Consider the following 23,107-nt stretch of genomic DNA (forward strand, 5'->3'; position numbering starts at 1 on the left):
TTTCAATTAATATCCCTGCTGTTGTGTGTTTTTCTTTTCCTCTAGATGGCAGCAAATGTGATAACAGACTTCTGTAAAGAAATGAGGATCTCAGATCTCACAGAAATGAAAGAGTTCACCATCTTCGCCCACAGAATTAAAGGTAATTGAGACTGATCCTCTGTCTAAGTGATTTGTCTTCCTGTACAGTTTGCTTCACAGACAGATTCAATGCCTTTTCCTCTCTGACCAAAGTGAAATTCTGGCTAACACTAACACAAAAACAGATGTTTCTGTCTGTCAAATGGTCACATTTAAAAGGGTCAGGTCACCCAAATGAATGCATGAATGTATTTTCCCAAGTATCTGTAGCAGTATGTAGTCAGAGCTGTCTCAGGAGGAGTACGAAACCCTGTGCGTACTTGGTAGGGGAGGCCCTGATCACTGACATGCACACGCACACAAACTACAACACAATGCACATACTGTACATGCTCTAGTTTGCTTGAAAATTCTGCTCTGCTCCTCCTCTGTCAGACGGGATGGTGCGTCCCCTCCATTCTAAGGAGTATCTGTTTGACTTCCTGTTGGATGACAACTCCATCTTCTTTTCTCTGAGGAGAGTGATGTGGAGAAGCCCTCTGTCCTTCAACAGCAACCTCTACGTGGAGTTCCACTACCAGCAGGTGACAAGACGAGTTCAAAGCAGCCAGAAATAACAGTGCTTTTCCAATCACTGGTCCAGTTTCCATCTCACTGTTATCTATATTATCTGTGTCTGTAGCTTCTGGGTAACTACCTGAGCGGGCAGCTGATCCTACCTCCTGCTGCAGGTGGTTCTTCATCAGTCCAGCACATAGCACAGCTGTCAGCTCTGCAGCATCTGGCTCAGGGACTACAGCACCAGCCCTCACTGTGAGTCACACAATCCAATACTGATCAATTCAAAAAATTAAAATTGAAATAAAAATAATTAATTTTGAAGGGTCACGCAAGGGTTACCACTGAGACATAAAGCAAAGGTTTCACAGCTTGTCTGGGAACAGTAAGAAACAGGTAGCCTGGCTCTGTCTTAGTTCAAGAGCAGACCTACCAACACTGAAACAGATGTACCAGTTTGTGGTTTGGAGGGGGCGTTACAAGTGCACAATCACAATGGGACCAAACCTGGCAACCTGACTGTGATAAAGAGACTCCAGCGCTATGTTTTAACATTAACATGAGATTGATATTGATCTTCTCATCTCACTTTCGGGAAGAAAACAAACAAGTGGATTTCCCAAAATTAGGAACTACGCCTTTAACGTTGTATACAGTGCAGTCCAGTAATAAAATTCCTGGAGTACCCTTTTCTCACTGCCAGATGCTGAAATCCAGTTGCTGCTGGGGGAAAAGTAGAATCCCCTTAATCCCCTGAATTAAGGGGATTACAGATATGTATTGTGTCAAAGCTGCTGTGCTGAGTCATGTCTGACCTGCCAAAAGCCTTATATGAACATCTGAATAATCTACATTACATTATGCTAAAGACCTAAACAGCTGTGTGAAGACAACCTGTGAATTCTCACATAAAGAAAGCTGAATTCTCTTGCTTTCCATTACAACATTGCATGAATGAGCTCCATCATATAGTGGAGTCCAAAGGTATATTTGACATACATGTATTTTGGTTATCATTTAACTAAAGGCCGAACTCTTATACGTATGTATATTGTATATTGTATATTGTCGTATTGTCGTATTGTTTATTGACACTTGGTGCTCGTATTTCTTTTAAAGGACTGAGATGAAGGAGTACCTGCCCTCACAGGAGAAGCTGAGCAGTAAAGCTGAGGAGATCCATACATTCTGTCTGGGTCAGATAGCTTCCATGCAGTCCCTCAGCCCCCAAGAGGCCAAAATACGATTCATTGGTGGGTACCTACCTCTTCTTCTCTTCTCTTCTGTCTCCTCTCTGCTTTATATTATAACTGGTGGTAACTGTATTTATTTAAATCCTCTGTCTTTCAGAGTTTGTGAGCACCCTGCCTCTGTTTGGTTCCAATACTTTCTTGGTCAAGAAGGTCAGCCAGCGCGGCTGTCCGTCCCCCTGCATGGTCAGCATCAGCCCTGATGGGGTGCAGTTTCTCGACCCTAAAACACAGGTACACAGGTTTGATCAAGTTTGACTTTCTGACACTCAGCACTGGTTTCTGACATTTTTTTTTGTCCTTACTAAATGTGACAAAGTCTTAAATATTCTAAATGTCAGGTCTCAATTACCATGTCTCAGATGAACCCAGGACACGTTTAGGGACGCAGTTTTCTTCCAACCTCCTTTGCTGAACAGAGGTGGACTTCATGCCCCTTAACAACATTTTTGTCTTTTCTTTTCGTCATTTCCATTTCACACCTTCATAGACTTTAGTCCTTTTTTAGTGAGAAGCAAGACTGGCAAAAACTCCATCATGTTCAGTTGGCACAGCTTCAATCTGAAGCAGCATTTAGCTTCCAAATTCCAACAACTGGTCAACATCAGAACTTCTTAATGATGTTTAATGAAAATCCAGTATGAACCATCCGATCATTTATGGGTTTTTTTTTTCTTTTTTTTTTCCTCTGCAGGAGAAAGCGTTTGTGATTCCTCTGGCAGATGTGCAGTCCATGCGCACCATCCGTGCCAAGAAACAAGGCAAAATGCCGGCAGTCAGCATCGATTATGGCAATCCAGCTCGTCCACAAAAAGTCATCATTCATCTCAAACAGGTAATGGCTCACGGCTGTGCTTACACATTCATTCTGTGTAAAACTTTGTCCAATGGTTCAATCAATTCTGTTTCTGTCGATTCCAAATTTGATCCCACACCATGTGATGAAGCACGTAACATAATGTGACATTACATAGCGTTACAAGAAATTGGTTTTATGGACCATAGTGACATATAAAGACATGGGACACTGGCTCAGTACCAGGATCAGTGCTATGAAAATGTTAAATGATCTGAAAGTAAAATTATTAATTGAAAATATCTTGTCAAATCCCAAATTAAGGACGTAGTGTGTGTGTATAAGCTCTGGCCTGGTGTTGTAACAATGCGCCATGGTCATTTTATCACTGTTCCCAAATGTGTAAACACAGTGTGTAGCAAAGGGGACGTTGACCTCTTCATTACTTTCCAATTTTACTAGGTTTGACTGAGGTTAGGTAAAAAAAAGTTTAAAAAAAAAGTTTATTGTTTTCACACTAAGAGCATTGGGGTCTGTGGGACACCAAACACTGAGGAAGCAAAGGCAATGCCAAGAAAACAGAAAGGTTAGGTAATTACTGGACAGCTGAGTTGAATTGCACTGGTCAAATGTCAGCCAGGATAATCCTGGAGATGTGTACATACATGTCAAATTGAATCTGTTAATCTCTCTTTCAGGTCAAGGAGCTGTGCCACATCCTTGCTCTGATAATTGAAGAGTTGATCCGGCCACCAGTTAAAAGCTCCATTTCAAATAATCAGTAGACACACACATGCATATTCCCTTGTCCCATACCCTCACCCTCACCCTAACCCTAGCCTAAACCTGATTCTAACCCTCAAACAGCTGTTTAAACTTGTGGGCTCCAGCATTTTGGTCCCCGCAAAACTGTCAGACCTCAGTAGTATAGTGGGCTCCTGGTTTTCAGATCCCACAGATATAGTAAAACAAGCCCACATCACATTCACACAGTGTGAGAGTTTTTGTGAAGCCCTGTCTTCTGCACCTGACTTTTTTTCTGTAAATTTCTCTTTTTTTGTTTCAGTGTAACTCCATGAACACTGTGTCATTGATGAAATGGACCGAATAGAAACACGATCATGCGCACATGATGCTGATATTTTCTTCAGTGTTATGTTATCTGAGAGGAAATGATGCAGAGCTTTAAATACTCTGATTGAGCATGAGTGAATTCAGCAGGGATTGTGGTAATTCAGTGCCTTAAATTTGTTTTGTGCTTCAGAATCCCATAATACCACTGTAGAAATGTAAAGTCTGTTAGTTAATCATTATTGGAAGTTATTGTAATAATTTCTTGTGATATAAATGAAGAATTTATAAGCATTAAAGAAATATGTTGATTCAATGAATCCTTTGTGTTTATTTATTTTGAATACTTTCTAGATGTGGAATGAAAATCTGTTTGAGACAGAAAGGTTTCTGTATAAAGAAGATTCTAAACTTTATTGTAACAAGGAACCTCTGTCACAACATTAAAAGAAGAACTGAAACTTGTCTTTGAGACACTAACCCCTGAACTGAAGTGGTTCAGGCCTCAGCTGGAGTCCATAAATGGCCGGCAGCAGCAGCCAGTCAACATTCCTCCAGAGACTCTGAAACAGTTTAATCTCTTAAGACTTTCTGCGGAATGGGAAGAAGCCCAGAATAAACTTTCAGGAATTCAGGATGGCTGGCATTGTACGCCGATGATGAAGTTGCCCTGGCAGAGAATGAGTGGCAGAGTGGTGTGAGAAACGGGGGATGTCTAGAAATGAAAAGGAAACAGGACTAGTTCATTTCAGACCCTCTTTTTTTTTATCTCATACTGGTACATCTGAGTTTTATTTTGGTGATCGGGTTTTTATGTTGTTGAGCACTGGGATGTTGTGAATGGCACATTATCACTCTCAGAGTCTGCAGGCAGGACACAAGGGGGAGTTCTCTGCATTATGAAATCCGTTAAATCAGTTAGAGACATTGGTTTCTCTACATGTGCCAGACTGTTTCAAGCTGGTGTTTGACCAGTCCTTGATTATGGGACTCGAGTTTGGCATCATGGGAGTTACCCACAGAGAATGGAGCTGTTCATAACTTATATGAACAACTATATCCCTACAAGAAATAGGGGGTGGGGGTTGTAATATGTGTTGGAAATAAGGGCTTGAAAAAGACATCTTTAAGTTCCAGAAAACTGATATCAAATCTTACATTGTATATTGCAAAAGAGATTTGGAGTCAACCAAAGTTGCACACTCATTGTACTGTACATTATGTACTTTATTACATAACATACATTTATAAGAGAAAAGATATGTTTGGGCTTAAATAAAAGCTGCTATTCTGCCTCTTCACATTGAAATGTTTAGGTATAGGGCTATGGAAAAATACATTTTTCCACTGTGTGAATCAGAGGACACTGACAGTGATTATCTTTTGTGCTTTGTACTGGAAACCTCGTCATCTTTTGAATAATGTGGTTAAAATTAAATGGCCTTTCAGTTGGTATCTTATTTAAGGAATGCACAGGAGCTCAGGAAGAGAACTTTGTATCAGTATTATGTGGGTGGTGATGATGATTTATTCATACTTCTATTCTCCAGGTACTTATTTTTTTGCAATGACTATTTAACATAATAACGTGTGTGCTTGTAGTTTTTACTTGTTTATTGTTAATGTTTGATTTAAAGCAGTCTTATGATCCCATGAGGGCTGGGGCCACAAAAAGGCATCATGCTTTCATAAAACTGGGCTCTGTTGTCCTTAGGGGACAGACAGGCCCCCTTAGGACAACAGAGGCATTGTCACAGTTGGGGGCCACTCACACCTGGAAACAGACATTGCCTCATTAATTATTATAATTATTATAATGAATTGTTTTAGTCCTATTAGTAGTCTTATTATAATTAGTTTTACTTTTGTTATTGTTAGCCATACTATTAGTCCTATTACAAGTCCTATTATTGTTCACATTATCGTTCACTTGGTGTGTGTAAAATGCAGAGAATAATTAATGTCCCCAGTTTGAGGGATAATAAAAAGTAAAAAGCTATGACTTTAACTTTGATAACTTGAGGTAAAGTCACTATGGCACACACCTAGTATTTTATTTTCAAGAACACAGCTGATGTTTAATTACATAGAAGTAATAATTTGTTTCATGCCAGTCATGTCTCATTCAGTCTTGTGCGTGCCAGGCCCATTCTTTCAAAGGCTCCCACACAAACACACTATGAGGAAAAGTCATCCTTGGAAAGCAGGTTCAGCCAGACCTGACAGGTATTGATTTATAAACCATGTGAAATTACACTGTCGAGGCAACCTGACCTCAGTTTCTACTGACTCAGTACTGACTGCGGGAACACAGCGGACGGTAAGGGGAAAGCAATGTCTGGTGTGTGTGTGTATGTGTGTGGTGTGTGTGTGAGACTATCTCAAGCTGAGTGTACAGTATAGTCCACAGTCACTGAAGCAGCTTTGTGCAAGTCACTGAACCCCTGGAAGTATTTCAAGTACTATGTAGGAGTTAGATGCGTGTAGGTAGTCAAATGTTGTCGAGTTGTGAGTCTCAGGGGCATTCTCCACCTAGAGATTTCTGCCTTTCTCTCTAATTTACTAGCCTGTGGTGAACTCTCTTTAGAGTTGTGCAACATAAAAGCTGGTATTAGCATCTCTCAGAAGTCCCAGTCACACACACACGGACTTAACAGTTATAGTTTTCTTTACTTGCCTACTTTTTAACTTGCTGTCAGAATAATGGAGCTGGGTAATGAATTGTGTCAGTCTAGAAAGCTATGCATTAACTTGCGGTCTTTGTCTTTCCTGCCTGTAGATTTTGGCCATGTCATCATAAATAAGCAGTGGTGAGAGAAGGATTTAGACCCTGTATTCAAGTAAACTTAGCAATATAATAACATACAAGTACTCCATTACACATACAGGCCATGGAGTCAAGATTTGGCATGAATGAAGTACATAGATATTATCAGAAACAGTAAAAATCATTAAAGTACAAACTTAAAAGTACTTACAGTTATTATTATGCAGAACAAAAAGCAAAGCATGTGGTATTTTAGCATTAAATTTAATTACTTTTTAGTTGGTTGTGGGCTATAGTCTAGTTGCTGAAAGCTTAAGTTGTCAGTTTAATGTTAGTTCCATTTAGAAGAGCATCATATTTCAAAGGCTCATTATATGTTTTGTATGTATAATCTAACTGTACCTATGAAATAAACATACTGAAATAAAAAGAACAATATTTCCCTGTGAAACACAGTTAAGTAGAAGTTTAAAGCATAAAATGGAATACTCAAATGAAGTATTTTGAAATGTACTTCAGTACAGTACTTAACACATTTAGTGAGTTTCCACCACTGCAAATACACTGTTGTCATGAAAAGACACAAAAAAAATTGCTGCCCTCCAGTCTTTGCAAATTAAGTTAAAGTCTTCATTGCTTCCAAAGAGATTTTATGTTTTATGTTCATAGCTCCATTTGTGCAGTTTTTCCTTGTAGTGCTGCATTTAAGTGAAATGGGACAATATTGATGTCGTTCAGGTCGGGCCGGAATTACAGGTGCCGTTCACTAACATCCAGTTGCTTAATTTGGATTTAATCGCACATAAATCATGTCATCAACCAATTTCTAGAGTTTTGTTTTGTTTGTGTTTAACAGTGCAATATCCATTATTACCATAATGATAAACAGAATTATTATCACAGCTATTGCCTCTGGATAGTCCACTGACTTTAAGCGTCATGAATTGGTAGCAACTCATCAGCAAACTTTTGAGGTTTCCTATTTCAAAATAGAACCACAAACAATCACACAGCGGTGCAACACTGTTCCGCCCACCCCCCCTCTCAGCCAATCAGAGGACAGAGTACTTAGGAGCCGTCCAATTGCAACCCACTCTTCGAGGAAGAACGCTCCCAACATGGCTGCTGCTGTGTAGTAAAGGCTCCGAAGCAGGTACATTTGTATTCGTGAAAAAGGCATACTTTTTTAAAAGGAGATCAGCAAGGACCTGAAAATAATAAAAGGTGAGTTCGCAGACTAATACTGTGCATCGACGGGCCGTGTTTTTATAGCCTGCATTGCAACAGTGCAAGTGTTTTTAGGTCGAAGCTTCTGTTCTGTTAGCATCTGCCTTTGACATGAAGGGCAGGGGACGTTTAGCCGCGATGTCAGTCACTGTATGAACAGGGCGATATAAACTACAGTTGAAACTCTTTACGCTCATTTGTGACAATCCTCGTACACTGACCTTACAACTGTTGTTTTCGACCGAGGGGTTCCGTTTTGGAAAATGCACCAAAATAATAACATCATTCGGCGTGCAGTAGTCTGAGCAGTTGAAATGTTGTAATTAGTGAAAAAAAAAAAAAGGATTGAAATACAGTATTTTTAGCGGTGCTATCGTGCCGTGGTTAAGTCTGACTCCTAAACATTGTTAATAAGTTCAAACCCAGGGGATTTGTAAGTGACAAGTCGGTTGTTATTTCCTGGAAATACAGTGAGCATGTTATTAAAGCCGAGTTTTCTTTTTTTAAACCTTTAACACGCCTTTTTCTCAGAAGACATTTTGACACTTCACAGCAGGAAAAGCAGGGATGTGACTGATAAAATGAGTGAATTTTTTTTTAGCTGTCTCAGTTTCAGTCTAAATATCTGCTGTGGAACAGGCTTATTGTTAGAGTGCTTGGCACAGTTTCAAACTGTGTTTCTGACATGCGCACCCCATGCAGCCATTCTCTAAACAGTGTTTGTGGCCATAGGACTAACTTCTGTCCTGTTTGACTTTTCTTGCATCACCTACTCTGCGTCTTGTCCTGCCGTTGGACTTGTTTTTGGGTGTGATCCTTCTTGGTCAGTCTTGTAGTCAGTGCACCCGCTCACCCTTCGGTCTGCCTGGCTCTTTTCTCCTCTGTTTGGCTGAGCACTGTCAACTCTTTGCCAATGGAGACTGCTGACTCTGGAGTTCAGTGGGTTTTTATTGTGCCAGAGGAACCTGCTTATGTGGTCAGAGTGAGTTGGGCCTGGTGTCAGTAGATTCATGGCCTTGGTCTGCTTTTCAGTTCAGCTGTTTGAGTTACAACATGACAGTGGTGAAGCTAACTTTAACTAAGCAGCTTGAACTGGTTTGGTGCTAACAAGGCCTGCCAAGACACAAGTGTATTTAACAACCAATGTCTTAATTAAACTTGCCTCTGTTGCAATAAAGTACTGTAATGTAGGTCGATGTAGATGTCATTCCAGTTAGACTTGCTTGATAATTGATTTGTGTAATTTGTCATTTATCCACAGACCTCTACATGACTGTTGCGAAGAGGATCCATGTGCTGCACCTGAGCAACAGTTAACCCTCCAAATAAAAATCCTACATCCCAGAGTTCCCTGCTTCTCTCTGCGGGTCCTGCCGGCGTGGGCGTACCTCCTGTCACACTGGCAGAGGAGGCGGGGCAGGAGGTGTTGCCAGGTGGGGGACCAGGGCTGCACCAACCTGCCTTCTCCATCTTCCTCCGTTCATATCTGAACCGCTTGATCTGCAGCTTCCGCTGGCGGTGGGCTGAGAGGGATCCGGCCAAGGTCCTCGGACGTGTGGTATCTGACTGGGCTCTGCCAGGTGGCGTTGGCTGGTTGAGGAGCAGAGCATGTTGAGTGGTTGTGGTTGCCATGGAGCCACAGGATAAGAAGCAGGTGAGTTTAGTTGCTGAGCTCAGCATGTGCCTATGCTACCTAAATGTCCCTGAGGGGGAGAATTGTTTACTGAGAAGATAGGGCCCCAGGGACTACTAGTGTTAAGTTTGTCAGCTATTTTTAGATTTAGTTGTGAGATTAAAAGTCCATGTTAGTTTTTGTCATATTTAGTCATTGTCATCCTTTTAACTGAATTTCTGTGCAGTTTAGTCTCATCAGAGAAAGCCACAAAGTCAGTCTAGTCAGTCAGATTAGTTGTCAAAAATGTTGTGTACATTTTATTCTAGTTTTGTCAAACTTCCCTTTTAAATGAGATTTCATCCAACTGATTTTAGGCTAAAGGAGAAAATGAAAATAAGCCACAATATCCAGAAAAAAGAAAATCCTTTACAATAAAAAATAACCCTGGACAACATCCCCTCAGTAAATCCTATCCTTATATTGTTCAGTTTTGTATGGAAGCCTTGAGAGGCAAATGCAAAACCTGTTTGTTTTTGTAATGCTCATTTCAGCCACATGAGGCTGTGAATTATTTAATTTTTTTTTTTCAACAAGCTCCAGGTTGTAAATTTTACACCATTTTCATTTACCTGATCAGGTTGGCTAACATAAGGTTTGTCTAAAAAACATAATTATCCTTTAATAAAACCTACAGTAAAATCTACAGTATCAGCAGTAGCAAAGGAAAATTTTAACAGCTACTCTATCTTATGATTGATGTTTGCGTTTTTTTGGTCTGCAGTGTTAAATACAACATCACTTTGCATGAACTCTCATTGTCCTTGATCATTTTTGGTCATTTCAGTTTAGTCATCTGAAGGGTCAAAAGGTCAAACCTCTTCAGGTTAAATGTAGACGTGTCAGAGAGGCGTTTCACAACTGTAGGGAAGGAAATGTGGATGCCTCTGACCTGTTGCTCAACAGGCTCAAAGAAGCGCTATGTTCTCTATCTCAGTGTTCCCACCTATGTGCTGTTGTGTTATGTAATCATTAATTTTCAACAGTACACTCAGAAGCATGAAGCTGCCCTCCTTCTCAGGGAGATATGAATGCCCTAGAAGTCTTAGAGGTAGACTAGACCTTCATTTTATGTATTTGAATTACATGATTTAAGTCTGACTGATACAGTGAACATTTCAGTAGTATGAATTCTTATTTGTTGTTATGGTATGATGGTTATATGAAGAACCACTGTTGAATGTGTCACAAACTCTGCAGAGGACTATTGATGCCTTCAAAATGGTTCTTGTTTACTGCTCAACTCATTGCATTGTGGTTGTGAATGCCCCTATAGAAGCTTTTGTACTCAGGCAAGTTCAGCAAATTCATCTGTTCGAGTTCAGTTCTTTTTGCATGTAAGGCAACATAAACTAATAGAAACGTTTTGAGGACAAAAACAAATATTTGATTGTTCCAGCTTCTGAAATGTTAGAATTTTATTGTGCATCATAGTAAGGATTCTATCCGGGTACTCCGGCTTCCTCCCACAATACCAAAAACATGCATGGGATAGGTCAATTGGCTACTCTAAATTGCCCCTAGGTGTGAGTGTGTGCGTGTGTGGTTGTCTGTCTTTGCGTGTCAGCCCTGCGATTGACTGGCGACCAGTCCAGGGTGTACCTCTCACCCATAAGCAGTTGGGATAGGCTCCAGTTCCCCCGCGACCCTGATAGAGGATTGAGCGGTAGAAAATGAAATGAAATGAATAATACTTTGGCTTTTAGTCTGTCGGTTAGTCCAAAAAAAAAAAAAAAAACAATTTGATGTGTCCCATCACCTGGGACACATCATCCTGTTTCTCTGTGATGTGTCACTAAGTAATATGCAGGGTGCTGAAATCACAGATGGTTAAGTGGCTGGTTAAGAAGTTAGAACTAAACTGATGCAATGACCTATAATAAACTATTTATCATCAGATATTGCCTAATTCAAATTGCGATGCCAGTATCAGTCTGCACCAAACAGTTATAAATGCTGGAGGCTTTCACAACCGTTTGGCACCTGACAACATCAGTACACTGATTCAAACGTCAGTATGTTTAGCTCAGTTAGGACATGAGTTACTTTCAGTGTTCAAACCCTTCATACATTCCAAAATCTACTCATTCATGCTTTCAGGTAGAAACTCCATTCAAACTTCTAAACGTCCAGCATCACTCAGAGTTCCAACCTCAGTCATACAATATTCAACTTTGTCTGAAGCTTAGTTATAAGGAAAGTGAATGAGAGAAACCTTCAGACCCAGTGGTCTTCAACCTCTTCCTTCTCTTTCATACATTCACCTGGAAAGTTCATTCAAACATTAAGCCAGTTTGGAAAGTTGGAGCTTTAACACATTAACTCTGCTCTTTCATACCCTTCATACATGTTCTGTAATGTCTGTTCAAGTTTCATTCACCTTTCCCCATTGTTACATTGTTGTGTGTGGGATGGGATGGTCACACACAAAGTGGGGTGAAGCTCTTTTTAAAATGTCATGGTTTTTTTCTTCAAAACATAGTGCCCTCTTCCAACTATAGAAGCAAACAGACCTGCACACTTTGCACTGTGAGTCACAGAAGTGAGAGGAGAGCCAAGCAACTACCACTTTGAGTCTGGTGTTAACTGAGTTTAACCACAAAGTCAAGGAGGAAAACACAAAAATGGACATTTTACATACATGTGTTTCCCACATTTTGACAGTACAAACTTCTCTGAGACAAAAAAAAATCTCTCTTTGAGCACAGTTTACCACGCGGTCCACTGAGTAGCAGTTCTGGAATTTTCTAAGGCTTGATTGTTATTGTTAACAAGTTATCCTGTTTGTGATATTGTGGGTTGTGTTTGTGATGTCAGCCATATGAGCCACTCCTCTTAAGTGTTTTATCTGTACTATCTTCTCTGTCATTCCTCTGCGTGCATTAGTACATTCCTGCAAAACATGCTTATCTGGCAAGAAGGGATATACAGGCCTGGTTGGCATGGTTCCTCACTTCAAAAGAGGCTCTGTTACCTCCCCTATTATGTAGCAGGCCACCCCCCAACACATACACACATATACACACCCTGTGGATGAGAATGAGCTGAATGAGACCTGGTCCATGCCAGAGAGACAGCCAGACCCTGTGTTTTTGAATCAAAGTCCAGCTGGCAGCGTGCACTGACGCCGGCCTCTGTTGTCTGCATCACCGTGACGAGGGAAGTTTGGGTGAGGTTTTGCAGCATCACCATCATCTCTGTCCTGGGTGTAGACATGAGCAGGCAGCATCTCCAGTTTGTTCATTCACATCTTGTGAAATCGTCCCTGCGATGGAGCGATCCTCATCGTGTAGCACAGCTGTCGTCACACTCTGCCTTTGAAGCCCCGGCTGGAGCGTTGCAGATTTTAGAGAAGCAGAGCGAAGCAGGGTTGTCATGGTGTTGAAGATGAGAGAGGGGATCTGTCTCGGCAAGAAGAGCAGCGTAAGTTGTCTCTTGCTCTTTTCTGTCAGTCTGCTGCTGATCACATTTTCCTCAGTGAAGGCTCAAACACATGTAGTGAGACTGTTTGTTGCCTGTTTGGGTGAGTGACGTTGTCAGTCAGGTTTACTGTCATTAACGCAAGTCTGTGTGTAATGCTCTTGATTGGTTGGTGAGCTTCCAAGCTTAATCTAGATCCTTCTCAGGTTGTAGACACGCTCCTCTTTACTGAGGCTGTTCAGGCTCCTTGTGTCTCAGCGTGTTTACGACTGTCTGGAGGATTTTTGTTGAGGCATTGTGACTCTGGGGGAATGGGAGGATATTTATAGCTTGGCTGTGTAGGATGTACAGCTTGAGAACAGAACTCTGTGTATGTGTGTGTGTGTGTGTGTTTTTATATTTGTGTGTACACAGGGCTCAGCAGACACACACACCCACATTGACATGGAGTGTGGGAAAAGGTTCCTCTCCCATTAACCTCAGATATGTCTCTGTTTCCCTTCCCCCTTTATTATTATATTATAAACAGTTCATTTCCTCTTTACACAGCTGCTCAGCTTGAGTGTGGACATTTAATTTGCATCTATTTTCACTACTGAGCTCTTTATCAAAGAAAGATACCAGGCATTATCTGGGCACAGGGTTTGTTGCTTTTCTGTGTTTTTGTATCATTGTTAGATGAATATTTTTGGAATCTGGGCTTTTGGAGACTTCAGTGGGGACACTGACAAACTGTGGAGGACATTTTGACGGTTTTCTGATATTTGTACCTGCTGCAACTATAAAGCCAGAAAATTAGTCAGTGGTTTCTTCTTTGTTTTTATGTTTCATGCCTTTGTAAATTTAACATGGGTCATCTGTGTTGGTGTTTATGTGTGTGGGGTGCGGTTGGGTATTTCTGATTCACACAGTCAGTGTTAGCAGTATGTGTTTAGACTTCCCTGCCTGTAAAGTGCTGCTTAATCCTAATGCTGAGCAAGTTAAAATATCATAGTTTAGATTTAGGACAGCACAGTGGTTAGCACTGGTGCCGGAGTTGCTGGCCAGCTTGGTCCCCAACCCCCGGGGACCCTCAAAGGTTAAGTGGTAAAGCTAAAGGAAGGACAGAGTCAACCAGAGTATGAAGGAGTTGTTGTGTGTGTTGTTGCAGGAGGAGGATGCTGTGACCCTGGGCCTGTCGACTGGCCAGGCTCTGCTGAAGCTCCGGGACCAGCTCAGCAGCCTGCTGGAGCAGCACCAGAGGGCTGCACACAGAAAAACTTCTGCACAGGTAACGCACACAACAGCAACATCGTTTCTTGAACATTCTCCTGCAGCCATGTTTACCATAGCCTTCTGTCAAATAGGATCCCTTGTGTGTTGATCTGTGCTCAGCCAATCAGAGAGTTTGCTGATGAATAGCGGGTGGACCGCTAAATAAATCTGTCACATGTCAAATGTCTCACATGACATATTATGCATATTATTTTGGTTGTGACTTGTTGTTTGTGTTTCATAGGAACAGTGGGTTAATAGCTTCCTTTACCATGGCAACCGTCACTCCTGCCTTCATTGGCCAGGAGCTGCCCTCACTCTGCTGGTAGTGCTGGGATTCTTATTTTGCCATGGCAGCCAGCCACAGGGCAGGTAGGAAGCCTCTCTCTGACTGAACTGTTCTGACCTGGAATGAGTAGGATACTATATGAGCAGCATCAGTTAAAAAAAAAAAAAAAAGTTTCAGATTTTTCTCTGGTTTTTATTTGATTGATTTGATCAGGGTTTTTGATATGAGAAGTGTTTTTCTTAAAGCTGCTGTAAGATTTATTTACCTATTACCAAACAATTATCAGCAGGTTGAGAAAGTGATGCCCTGTCCACAGTTTCATTGTTACATTATTCAGCTGTTACACTGCCTTTGTTGTAAAAGTATATTCATTTTGGGGCAAACTGCAGTGGCCAGAAAACATTGGTGAACCCTTTCACACATTTGTCTAATAACACACTAATCATCATATTGTTCATGAAGTAATCCTTCACAGCTGTGCTCCACACAAAACAACATCATGATGTCAGCACCAGTAACCAGTCACTCAGATGGAAGATCCTCGTCTGGAAAATAACAGCAGGCTCAGGAGATGCCTACTTCGTTGCTAGGCAAAAAAAAAAAGCTAGTCTTGCTAGTGTATCATAGTATACTGGTAATAAAGGGCATCATGGACTGCACACCGTCATCAAGATCACTCTCACCAGAAGTAGTGGATTCAGTCACCAAGTGCAAAGATATTTTAATCGCAGTACGTGTAGTTCAATCAAAACTTGGCTCCGCTCGGCCCAGTCTGCTGGGGAATCTGCTCCAGAGCTGAGGAAAACATCAGCAGCAGCCGTCACTGGTTTCAGGAAGCTCTGTGATGCAGTGATGGCAGGAAGAAAACACAGTGCGAAGAGAAAACCAACCGAACCAAAGATGAAGATCTGATTATATTTGATGTATTTGGTGTAAACTCCAGAGGGTTCACAAATGTTTTCTTGCCACTGTTTAGAAGGCCTAAAGTGAAACAATTAAAATATATGAAATTTCACATATTAAATATTAAGACATACTTTGATATTCTCAGCCTCATCCATGCTTGTTTCTCCACTCAAATTTATGATTCTCTTGGACAATAATCAACATGTTGAACATGAACAGAAGTGAGAAATACTGTAGTAGTTAATCACCAGCCACACAAACAACAGCTGGCGTTGCTCTCACTGTGTGCCAAGGCAATCTTACACTTGTCTCGACTGTTCTCCTCTCGCTCCAACAAATTTTATTAAATACGTGTGCTAACTGACAAGTACAGGCAGACCAATGAAAACACTGTCTGAGGTCTGTGGAAGGGAGAGTTTCTCAGAGGACGTTTTATTGTGCTGCACTTGGTGAAGACTGAATTCCTGTTCTTCTGTTGAATTTGTCACATGTGCTTTTCATGTCCACAGTTCTGGTATAGAGCTGGTGAATGCTGCAGCCCTCCTTCTCCTCTTCCTGCTGAACCTGCTGCTGGTCGGACGTCAGGAGAGGCTTAAGAGGAGTGAGATGGTCCGGCGCCTCAAAGGCATTATAACACAGCTCAGCGGTGAGTCAGGCTTGTTGAGTCACTGCTGGAAATACAGAAGAATTATGGCAAATTATTGAACTTCCTGTACCAACAAATATCCATTTATCCATTTATCTTCTAAGCCTTACTCAGCTGCTTGCAACTCATCATCTGAGTTTGCCATCACTCCTTCTAACTGCATCCTCACTTTCTTTCCCTGTACTTCAGACTACCTGTCAGGGTGCGTGGATGAAGTGCGGTGGTCTCAGTCACTGTACCCTGACCTGTATACCCCCTCGTCCCCATCGTGGTCCCTTCACTGGACCTACCGTGACTCCCAGCTGGTTAACCTTCCTGTTAGTCTGCTGGTGGAAGGAGACATCATTGCTCTGAGACCTGGCCAAGAGGCGTTTGCATCACTCAGAGGCGTTAAGGTGACTTTGTGTGTCGATACACATACACATACAAGACATGTATGTGCACACTTGTTTTCTTTGATGTACCTGTAATTTAAAGATACAGTGACAGCAAAGTGGTACATGAACATGGATTAATTTAACTGTACTTCACCACAACAGCTCCCTCCTCTGGCACAATGTTACAGACCTCTAGTCATAATGGGTATACTGGGATTTGCTTGTAGTACCATATTCAGTCTCAGTACTACCTTTGTATTACCTTTTGTAAATACATCAGATTCAGTTTTGAAGTTCATCAGAAATACACTGGAATATTTTCTATTCTTATGTATATATGTTAGAATATACAATATATTCTACTCTTGAATATAAACTTTTATCAGACTGAGTTGTAGCTTGATTTATAAAATTTCAATTCTTTAGAACCGATGTAATTTATGTTTGTTTTTGTCGTAACTGTGACTTTTTGGAGTCTTGTTGTCACCATGAGGTTGACAGGAAGCTAATGAAGAAAGCCAAGAAATATTCCAGCCCAGAAGCCCCATAAAACTACAAATGATGAAGTTTTTACACTTCAATTTTTATAAATTAAGCTAACGATATATATATCATATTATGTTATATATTTTGATTAACAAACTTTAGAGGTGCTGGACTATAGATTTTGTTGCCTTTGGACAGAGCTAAGCTAGCTGCCAGTTTCCACTCTTTGTGCTAAGCTAACCATCCGCTGTCTGTAGCATCATATTTAACAGACAGATTTGAGCGTAGCATCAGTCTTCTCACCTTACTCTTGGTAAGGAAGTGGATAAAAGTATTTCCTCAATTCCAAACTGTTCTTTTAAAACTAAATTGTGTGACAAGCTAACTCTTTTCTCCCTCGTCAGGATGATGAGCACATTGTGTTGGAGCCAGGAGATTTATTCCCCCCGTTCTCCCCTCCACCTTCCCCACGGGCCAATGAGAAGCGAGGACCGCAGAACCCCCAGCAACACCGCCTCTTCAGAGTGTTCCGGACTCCAGTACTGGACACAGTCAGGTAGGGACCGTGTTGGGTCTGGGTGGTCTTTTTTTAAAAATTTGTTTTCTTTTCTTCACCTAACTTATACTTCATTGGCACCACAGGTGAACTAGGAGTGCCGCACATCATGAATGTTTGTTGGACGGCTTGTTTGCACACAGGGTGTACAATGATAGCACAGTGAAAACAGTTACATATAATTTCACCTGAATGTTTTGAGCTCTTTGTGAGAGAATGTGTTTATCTTTTAATCTTTTTATCCCTTGTCCTTTTATTTATTTATTTTTTTCAACAGGAACAGTTTGGAGCTGGCGCTGTCTCGGCCAATCACAGTGCTGGATAATGAGAGGTTCACAGTGCAGTCAGTCATCACCAAGCTGGTTTGTCCCGTGGTGCTGGTGAGCAAATAACATGGAGTTTCTAAACTGCTTTTTGCAGTGTATTTGTAGTCTCTTGTTCTCTATGTAAAACAACCCAGATGTCGTGTGTTCCACCTTTGCCTCAATGGGTATGTTTATGGTCTCTGCCTTTAGGCGGCGTTCCTGCTGGTGAACACCATCCGCTATTTCTGTGATGCACCCAGCCTCACCCCTACCTGCTACAATTTCTTTCAACTTCAGGTACAATCATCTGAGTCTGTGCAGAGTTTTGCTATTTATATATCGAACATTGAAAAATGATGTACTGTAAAGAAGACCTAAATGAAAACAGAGGAGATGATGGAGGTGTTAAGTGTGTGAAATTGTATGTGCAGGTGATGGGTGCTCTGCCCATCTTGCCCTTGCTCTTCCCGGTCATGTGGGTGCTGGTGAATGCGTTCGGAGAGGCCCGGGTCCTCGCAGAGTTCAACCGGGTGTCACCAGCTGGTCTGGTGAGTGGTAAACACACTAACACTAAGCAAAGTTCTAACTTTGTCATGTGCACTGGCAGAAGAGACAGCTTCAGTTACTAACACAGAGGTTTGTGTTCCGTGTTTGAGCTAATATCTACAGACACACACACACACACTGAAGGGTTAGACTGATATATTGTGGTTTGGTTCCAAATTAAAAAAGGTCCGTACCAGCAGTCAGTAATCCCACCTGTGATATGCTGTTAAACAGTGTGATTAATTACATGTTAAACACCTAAAATGTACTTTAATTTATATAGTGATAATTTTGATTAAAAAAAAAAAGTTTTACTACTACTACTAGTTAACTTCTAATGACATATAGTATTTGAATATGGTCAAAATCAGCATTAAATGCTCAGACTCGCTGCTTCTTTTATAATAAAAAATACCAGTTTGATAGAAGTGCCAGCCTTGAACCAGACTCATTAGTGACGGCTGTCCTCTGAATAAAAATGGCTTTAAAATGTTCTCTACCTCTGCTACGTATATGTTTTAATTACTTACTTTTACTTTTAAATACTCACATACTGTATTTGCTCATGCTCCACTGACATAAGTCAGTCTGACAACTTAAGAATCGGAAGCATAGTAAAAACGCTGCACAGGTCATATGACCATTAGACACTGAAACACACATGTTTTGACCACATGCAGGTTGAATCTGAATGGTGGATGATGGACAGTAGGGATTTACACTTACAGTGTGATCTGAAAGTATTTGGACAGTGCAACAACTGGCTCTCTTTCTCCTTTCACATTAGTTCTTGCATGGTTATATGTGTGTTTGAAGGTTTTTTGTGATTAGTGTAGTATTTACAATCTTTGTTATTGATAGTTGTAATTTTAAGAATGCGGCAAGACAGTGATCTTAAACATATGGATGAAGCAGCAAGCAATCTTTAGGGTCAAGTGTTACTAGATAACATGCATCATTGTACTGCTTAGCTTCCAGCTAATAGTAAGCTAGTTGTGTAGTAGTTGATGTCAAACGTAGCTTTGCCCCAAGCATCGTCTTTTTAATCCGATCTGCAGCGGATGTGGATGCTTGAACTGGTCAGGACCTTTGACTTATATTTACTGAAGTCAGCACCAGTGACTGGAAGTTGGGAGACAAAACAGGAAATGGAACAAAAGAAAAAAAAACTGGTGGTATGCATGAGGTCAATAAAATGGGCTACAGTTCCCAGACTGTTACACTGGCAGTGTGGATGTGAACACCCCCATGTAAAGTCAAGAAAAAGTCAGCATTTTAGAGCCCTGACGCACCGAGGCGCCACCAACAGGTCGTGTCTGTGACCAGCTGTCGGTCCTGCTTTCTGCTGTGTGTTTGCACCACTCTGCCTTTAGTGACAGCCTTCTTTTCAAATGCTTCGAGCTTGAGTACAGAGCCAAACAACAAAAAACATGTCACTGTCTGAATACTTATAAACTGCACTGCAAGTACTCGTGAACGTGTGATTTTTTTCTTTTACCCTCAGATTCAGTTAAACGTGCATCAGCTGCTTTTCTATGCTGGCTGTTGGTGCCTTCAGAAATCATATCAGTCTAACCCTAACGCACTCAAACACACACATGAACACACGCAGAGAGAGGAGACACAGTGAGGGCCTCCCTCTGTGTTTTAACTAGACTCTTCTCTTACCCCAGCTTGCTAAGTTCTCTGAGGACACTCTAAGCAGCTACACCGAAGTGGTTTCCTCCCAGGTATAACCTCTCACTATCTCACTCCCCCCTCCCTCCCCTCCTCCACTTGCTTGGCTCCCAACTCCACCTGAACCCACCTGTCTTCACTCGCTCGCTGTCCTCGCCCTGTGTAACCCCCTACACAGCTCTCACTACCCCCCACCTTCAATATCCAACTACACCTTTGATTTCTTCTTCTTCTTCATCTTCTGATTCAGGCCACCTCTCTGATTTTCCATGTGTTCACCACCTTTTTTTTGGGTTTGCTTTAATATGAGCACTCCTCTTTCTGTCTGCAACATGTTATTTTCTCACCTCCTGTGATTTTTGACATGTTGTCTCAGCAGTACCGGTCCTGCTTCTTTGTGATTATTTTCTCATCTCACGGCTCCGACTTTTGTTTCCACCACAGTTCCCGACCAAACCCGATCATTGTCCTCCGTTGTTTCTGGGCTTTAGTTCTCAAAGAAATCCAAATCATCAGTGTTTTGTCTCTGGCTTTGGCATTGCTCCAGATGCATACACAGCTATTGTTAAATGTAGGGAAGAGATTATCGTGAGAGGGACTTTCACATGGATCTGGTCCTGACCTTCCACCTCTGCTTGTCTGCCTGCACTGCATGACTGGAAATCAGCCACAGTCTGACCCTGTGGCGGGAATTCCCTTGGATTTCCTCTCCGTGTGTCCTTTCTTTGATATGTACTGGCTGAGAGGCTAGTATTTTGGGTGCTTTGGGTTTCGACAGATTTCGGTCTTTAACTGTTTAAAACGTTGTTCCTGCTGGCCACTCTGTCTGTGAGCCAGTCACATCCACCGTACCCCTGATTGGTGTCTGCTGCACTGCTGAACACATGGTGGTAGTCAGAGCTGTAGCAGTGTGGGTGTCAGACCTTGCATGAACTTAATGCATGAAGCCTCATTCACAGACATGTGTGTGCATTACCCCCAGTACAGCACACATAAAGCTAGTTAATGTCGCAGAGCAAATTTTCATACTTGACTAATAGCGGTAGTTTGAAGTGCTATATGTGAATAAAACATTTAACATTTGTGCAAAACCCTAGATTATGTTAAATTAGAGAACATGGTGTGCATTGTTTCGACTGTATAGTGAGTGTAAGTTTATGGTGAGGCAGCTAAAACACTTGGATAAAGTTAGGGAAAGGTTGGGATTATGGTTTAAACCAAAGAAAGGACCCAGTTTAATGTCTGGATTGTGCAGACCAAATCTGCAGCCAGAAGCACATAATGTGTGCATTTGTGCAGTGATGATATAAATAAATAATTAAACATATTAATTCATTATTCCCTGGCATGGCATTTGTCAAATGAGCAGCTCCAGATTTATCACCAAAATCTGGTGTTCCTGCTCTGCCCTGGCTCTGGAAATGGGAAAAAAAACAAAGAAAAAACAAAAGAGGAGAGCAGTGGGAGCGAGAGGTGGTAAATCTGGCATGCGATAATGAGTAGTGCCAGTTTAAGGATTAGCAGGGCAAGTAGAAGGAGCGGTCTACCCTTCCGTTGCCGTTTTGATGGGACTGCCGACGAGAGACCGGTGGTGACACTGAGACGTGCGTGGAAGGCACGCCTACTGTAGGCGGCACATAAAAAAACCACAGTACAGAAACCTGTCTCTCGTCTCGTCCACTCTGCGTGCCAGCTTTACAGCAGCAACTGTAGTGACGGTTTGCTGTCTGGTTGTTTGCTTTAATACCACCTAAAAACGCAAGTGTGCCATCACAGTAGATTTATTTGGTTGAAAGCATAGTTCAAAATGCTATGCCAGGTAATCTTACCTTCCTTGTTAGCTTAGCTACAAAACTATGGTCTTCTCTTCTATGGAGTAAACACCAGGAGCGTTTACTCCATTGTGTTTTGGATGCTGTGTTTGTGTGCATGTTGTTTGTTTGATGACTGTGTACGTTATAAAGTTTGTTTTGCTTCAGCTATGAGAAAGAGCATCCACTCCCATGCTGTGTAAGATGCTCTGGATGCCACCATTGTGTTGTTGCCATGGTAATGCACGTCCATGAACTTGGGGGGTGGAGCTTCTGAAGGGTTGTTTGTTGAGTTCAGAAATCAACGGTCTTTCTCCAGAATTGCTTACTCCTCCTTTTATGCATTATTGCATCATTTCTGTGCATTTTCTCCAAGCGCTTAAATTTGCTTTTGTTGACATAACCATCACATTTGGCAGCAGAGAGATGCAGACCAGAGACAGATGTGGCTCTGAGACGTCCGTTCTCAGCGCTAAAGACACGTTTTCCACCAAAATACCCACAGCTCACTTTGCACACTCTCATCTAAGTGAACCTCCCACCTGCGTGTTCCTTTCCTTTCACTTGTGCACCGTGGGTTCTGCTCTGGGCACCAAAAAAAATCACACAAAGTTCTTGATGTGAAGGATAACAGAAGCAAAGAGGATGCAACTGACCACAATTTGAAGTGCCACAGTGAAGTGTCTGAATCCTGCTGTAAATAAGAGATCCCAGTTCTTAGATATTTAAGAATTTTGCAAAAATTTGTATTAACTTGTTTTCACTTAATGAATAATTGAGTATAGTTTGGCAAAATGGCAGTTTTATCGATCTAAAATTAAATCTACAACACAAAGTGTGCAAAAAGTGAAGCAGTCTGGATACTCTCTGAAGCCACTGTATGCACTTGTTTCTTTATTCTACCAGCCAGAGAGCCATGACGCTCATTTTGGATGTGGCCTGATAAAAGGAGAAGGTGCAGGGAAGCAAGTTCAGCCAAAATGTTAAGGTCCCGGAGCAAGTTGTGGTTGTTTGTTCCCTGCTGAAGTTATCATGGACTCCATCCACCAAAGAATCAAAATCTGCATGGATGTGTTTTGGACCGCTCACACAATGCTGCGGCTTGCTCTAGGCTTCACCTCCTCGGCTTGTGCCACCAGCGCTGTAGTATAGAAGCTTTGTCCTGTTTTTACTTTGTAATGTTGCCCAATCACTAAGCTGATTAAGACATTTATCTGCTTTAGAGCTGGTTTGGGCTTTTTAGGCAGAGCCGTAAATTCAGTTAGCTTCTTCCTTATTACTTAAAGCTATTTTTTTCCCATTTTAATTATTGTCACTTTATTTACGACCAATGACTTATGACTAATAGTTGTGAATTTTATGCATTCATTTATTCAGACATGTTTATCCTTTCTAGTATTGTAGTAAGCAGC

The 23,107-nt window shown here is 41.5% G+C and overlaps 2 protein-coding genes across 3 annotated transcripts in view; both read left to right on the plus strand.

Annotated features, from left to right (window-relative positions):
• Positions 1 to 3,973, plus strand: part of myo15b (myosin XVB) — a 28,512-nt gene extending 24,539 nt beyond the window's left edge. The window contains exons 60-66 of the mRNA XM_041029184.1: positions 46 to 142; positions 517 to 665; positions 764 to 894; positions 1,759 to 1,892; positions 1,990 to 2,123; positions 2,584 to 2,724; positions 3,384 to 3,973. Of these exons, the coding sequence (XP_040885118.1) occupies positions 46 to 142; positions 517 to 665; positions 764 to 894; positions 1,759 to 1,892; positions 1,990 to 2,123; positions 2,584 to 2,724; positions 3,384 to 3,470 (873 nt within the window). The 3' untranslated portion in view covers positions 3,471 to 3,973. The remainder of the gene's footprint in view (positions 1 to 45; positions 143 to 516; positions 666 to 763; positions 895 to 1,758; positions 1,893 to 1,989; positions 2,124 to 2,583; positions 2,725 to 3,383) is intronic.
• A 3,655-nt stretch (positions 3,974 to 7,628) lies between these two features.
• tmem94 (transmembrane protein 94) overlaps positions 7,629 to 23,107 on the plus strand; it is a 28,848-nt gene continuing 13,369 nt past the window's right edge. The window contains exons 1-11 of one of the 2 annotated variants that reach the window (XM_041066771.1): positions 7,629 to 7,747; positions 9,012 to 9,404; positions 13,993 to 14,112; positions 14,341 to 14,468; positions 15,801 to 15,937; positions 16,127 to 16,332; positions 17,205 to 17,356; positions 17,634 to 17,736; positions 17,872 to 17,958; positions 18,093 to 18,209; positions 19,881 to 19,937. In XM_041066771.1, coding sequence (XP_040922705.1) covers positions 9,381 to 9,404; positions 13,993 to 14,112; positions 14,341 to 14,468; positions 15,801 to 15,937; positions 16,127 to 16,332; positions 17,205 to 17,356; positions 17,634 to 17,736; positions 17,872 to 17,958; positions 18,093 to 18,209; positions 19,881 to 19,937 — 1,131 coding nt within the window. In that variant the 5' untranslated portion in view covers positions 7,629 to 7,747; positions 9,012 to 9,380. The remainder of the gene's footprint in view (positions 7,748 to 9,011; positions 9,405 to 13,992; positions 14,113 to 14,340; positions 14,469 to 15,800; positions 15,938 to 16,126; positions 16,333 to 17,204; positions 17,357 to 17,633; positions 17,737 to 17,871; positions 17,959 to 18,092; positions 18,210 to 19,880; positions 19,938 to 23,107) is intronic. The other variant, XM_041066772.1, reaches the window with a different exon arrangement.

This window comes from Toxotes jaculatrix, chromosome 21 (genome assembly GCF_017976425.1).
Source record: "Toxotes jaculatrix isolate fToxJac2 chromosome 21, fToxJac2.pri, whole genome shotgun sequence".
NCBI lineage: Eukaryota > Metazoa > Chordata > Actinopteri > Toxotidae > Toxotes > Toxotes jaculatrix.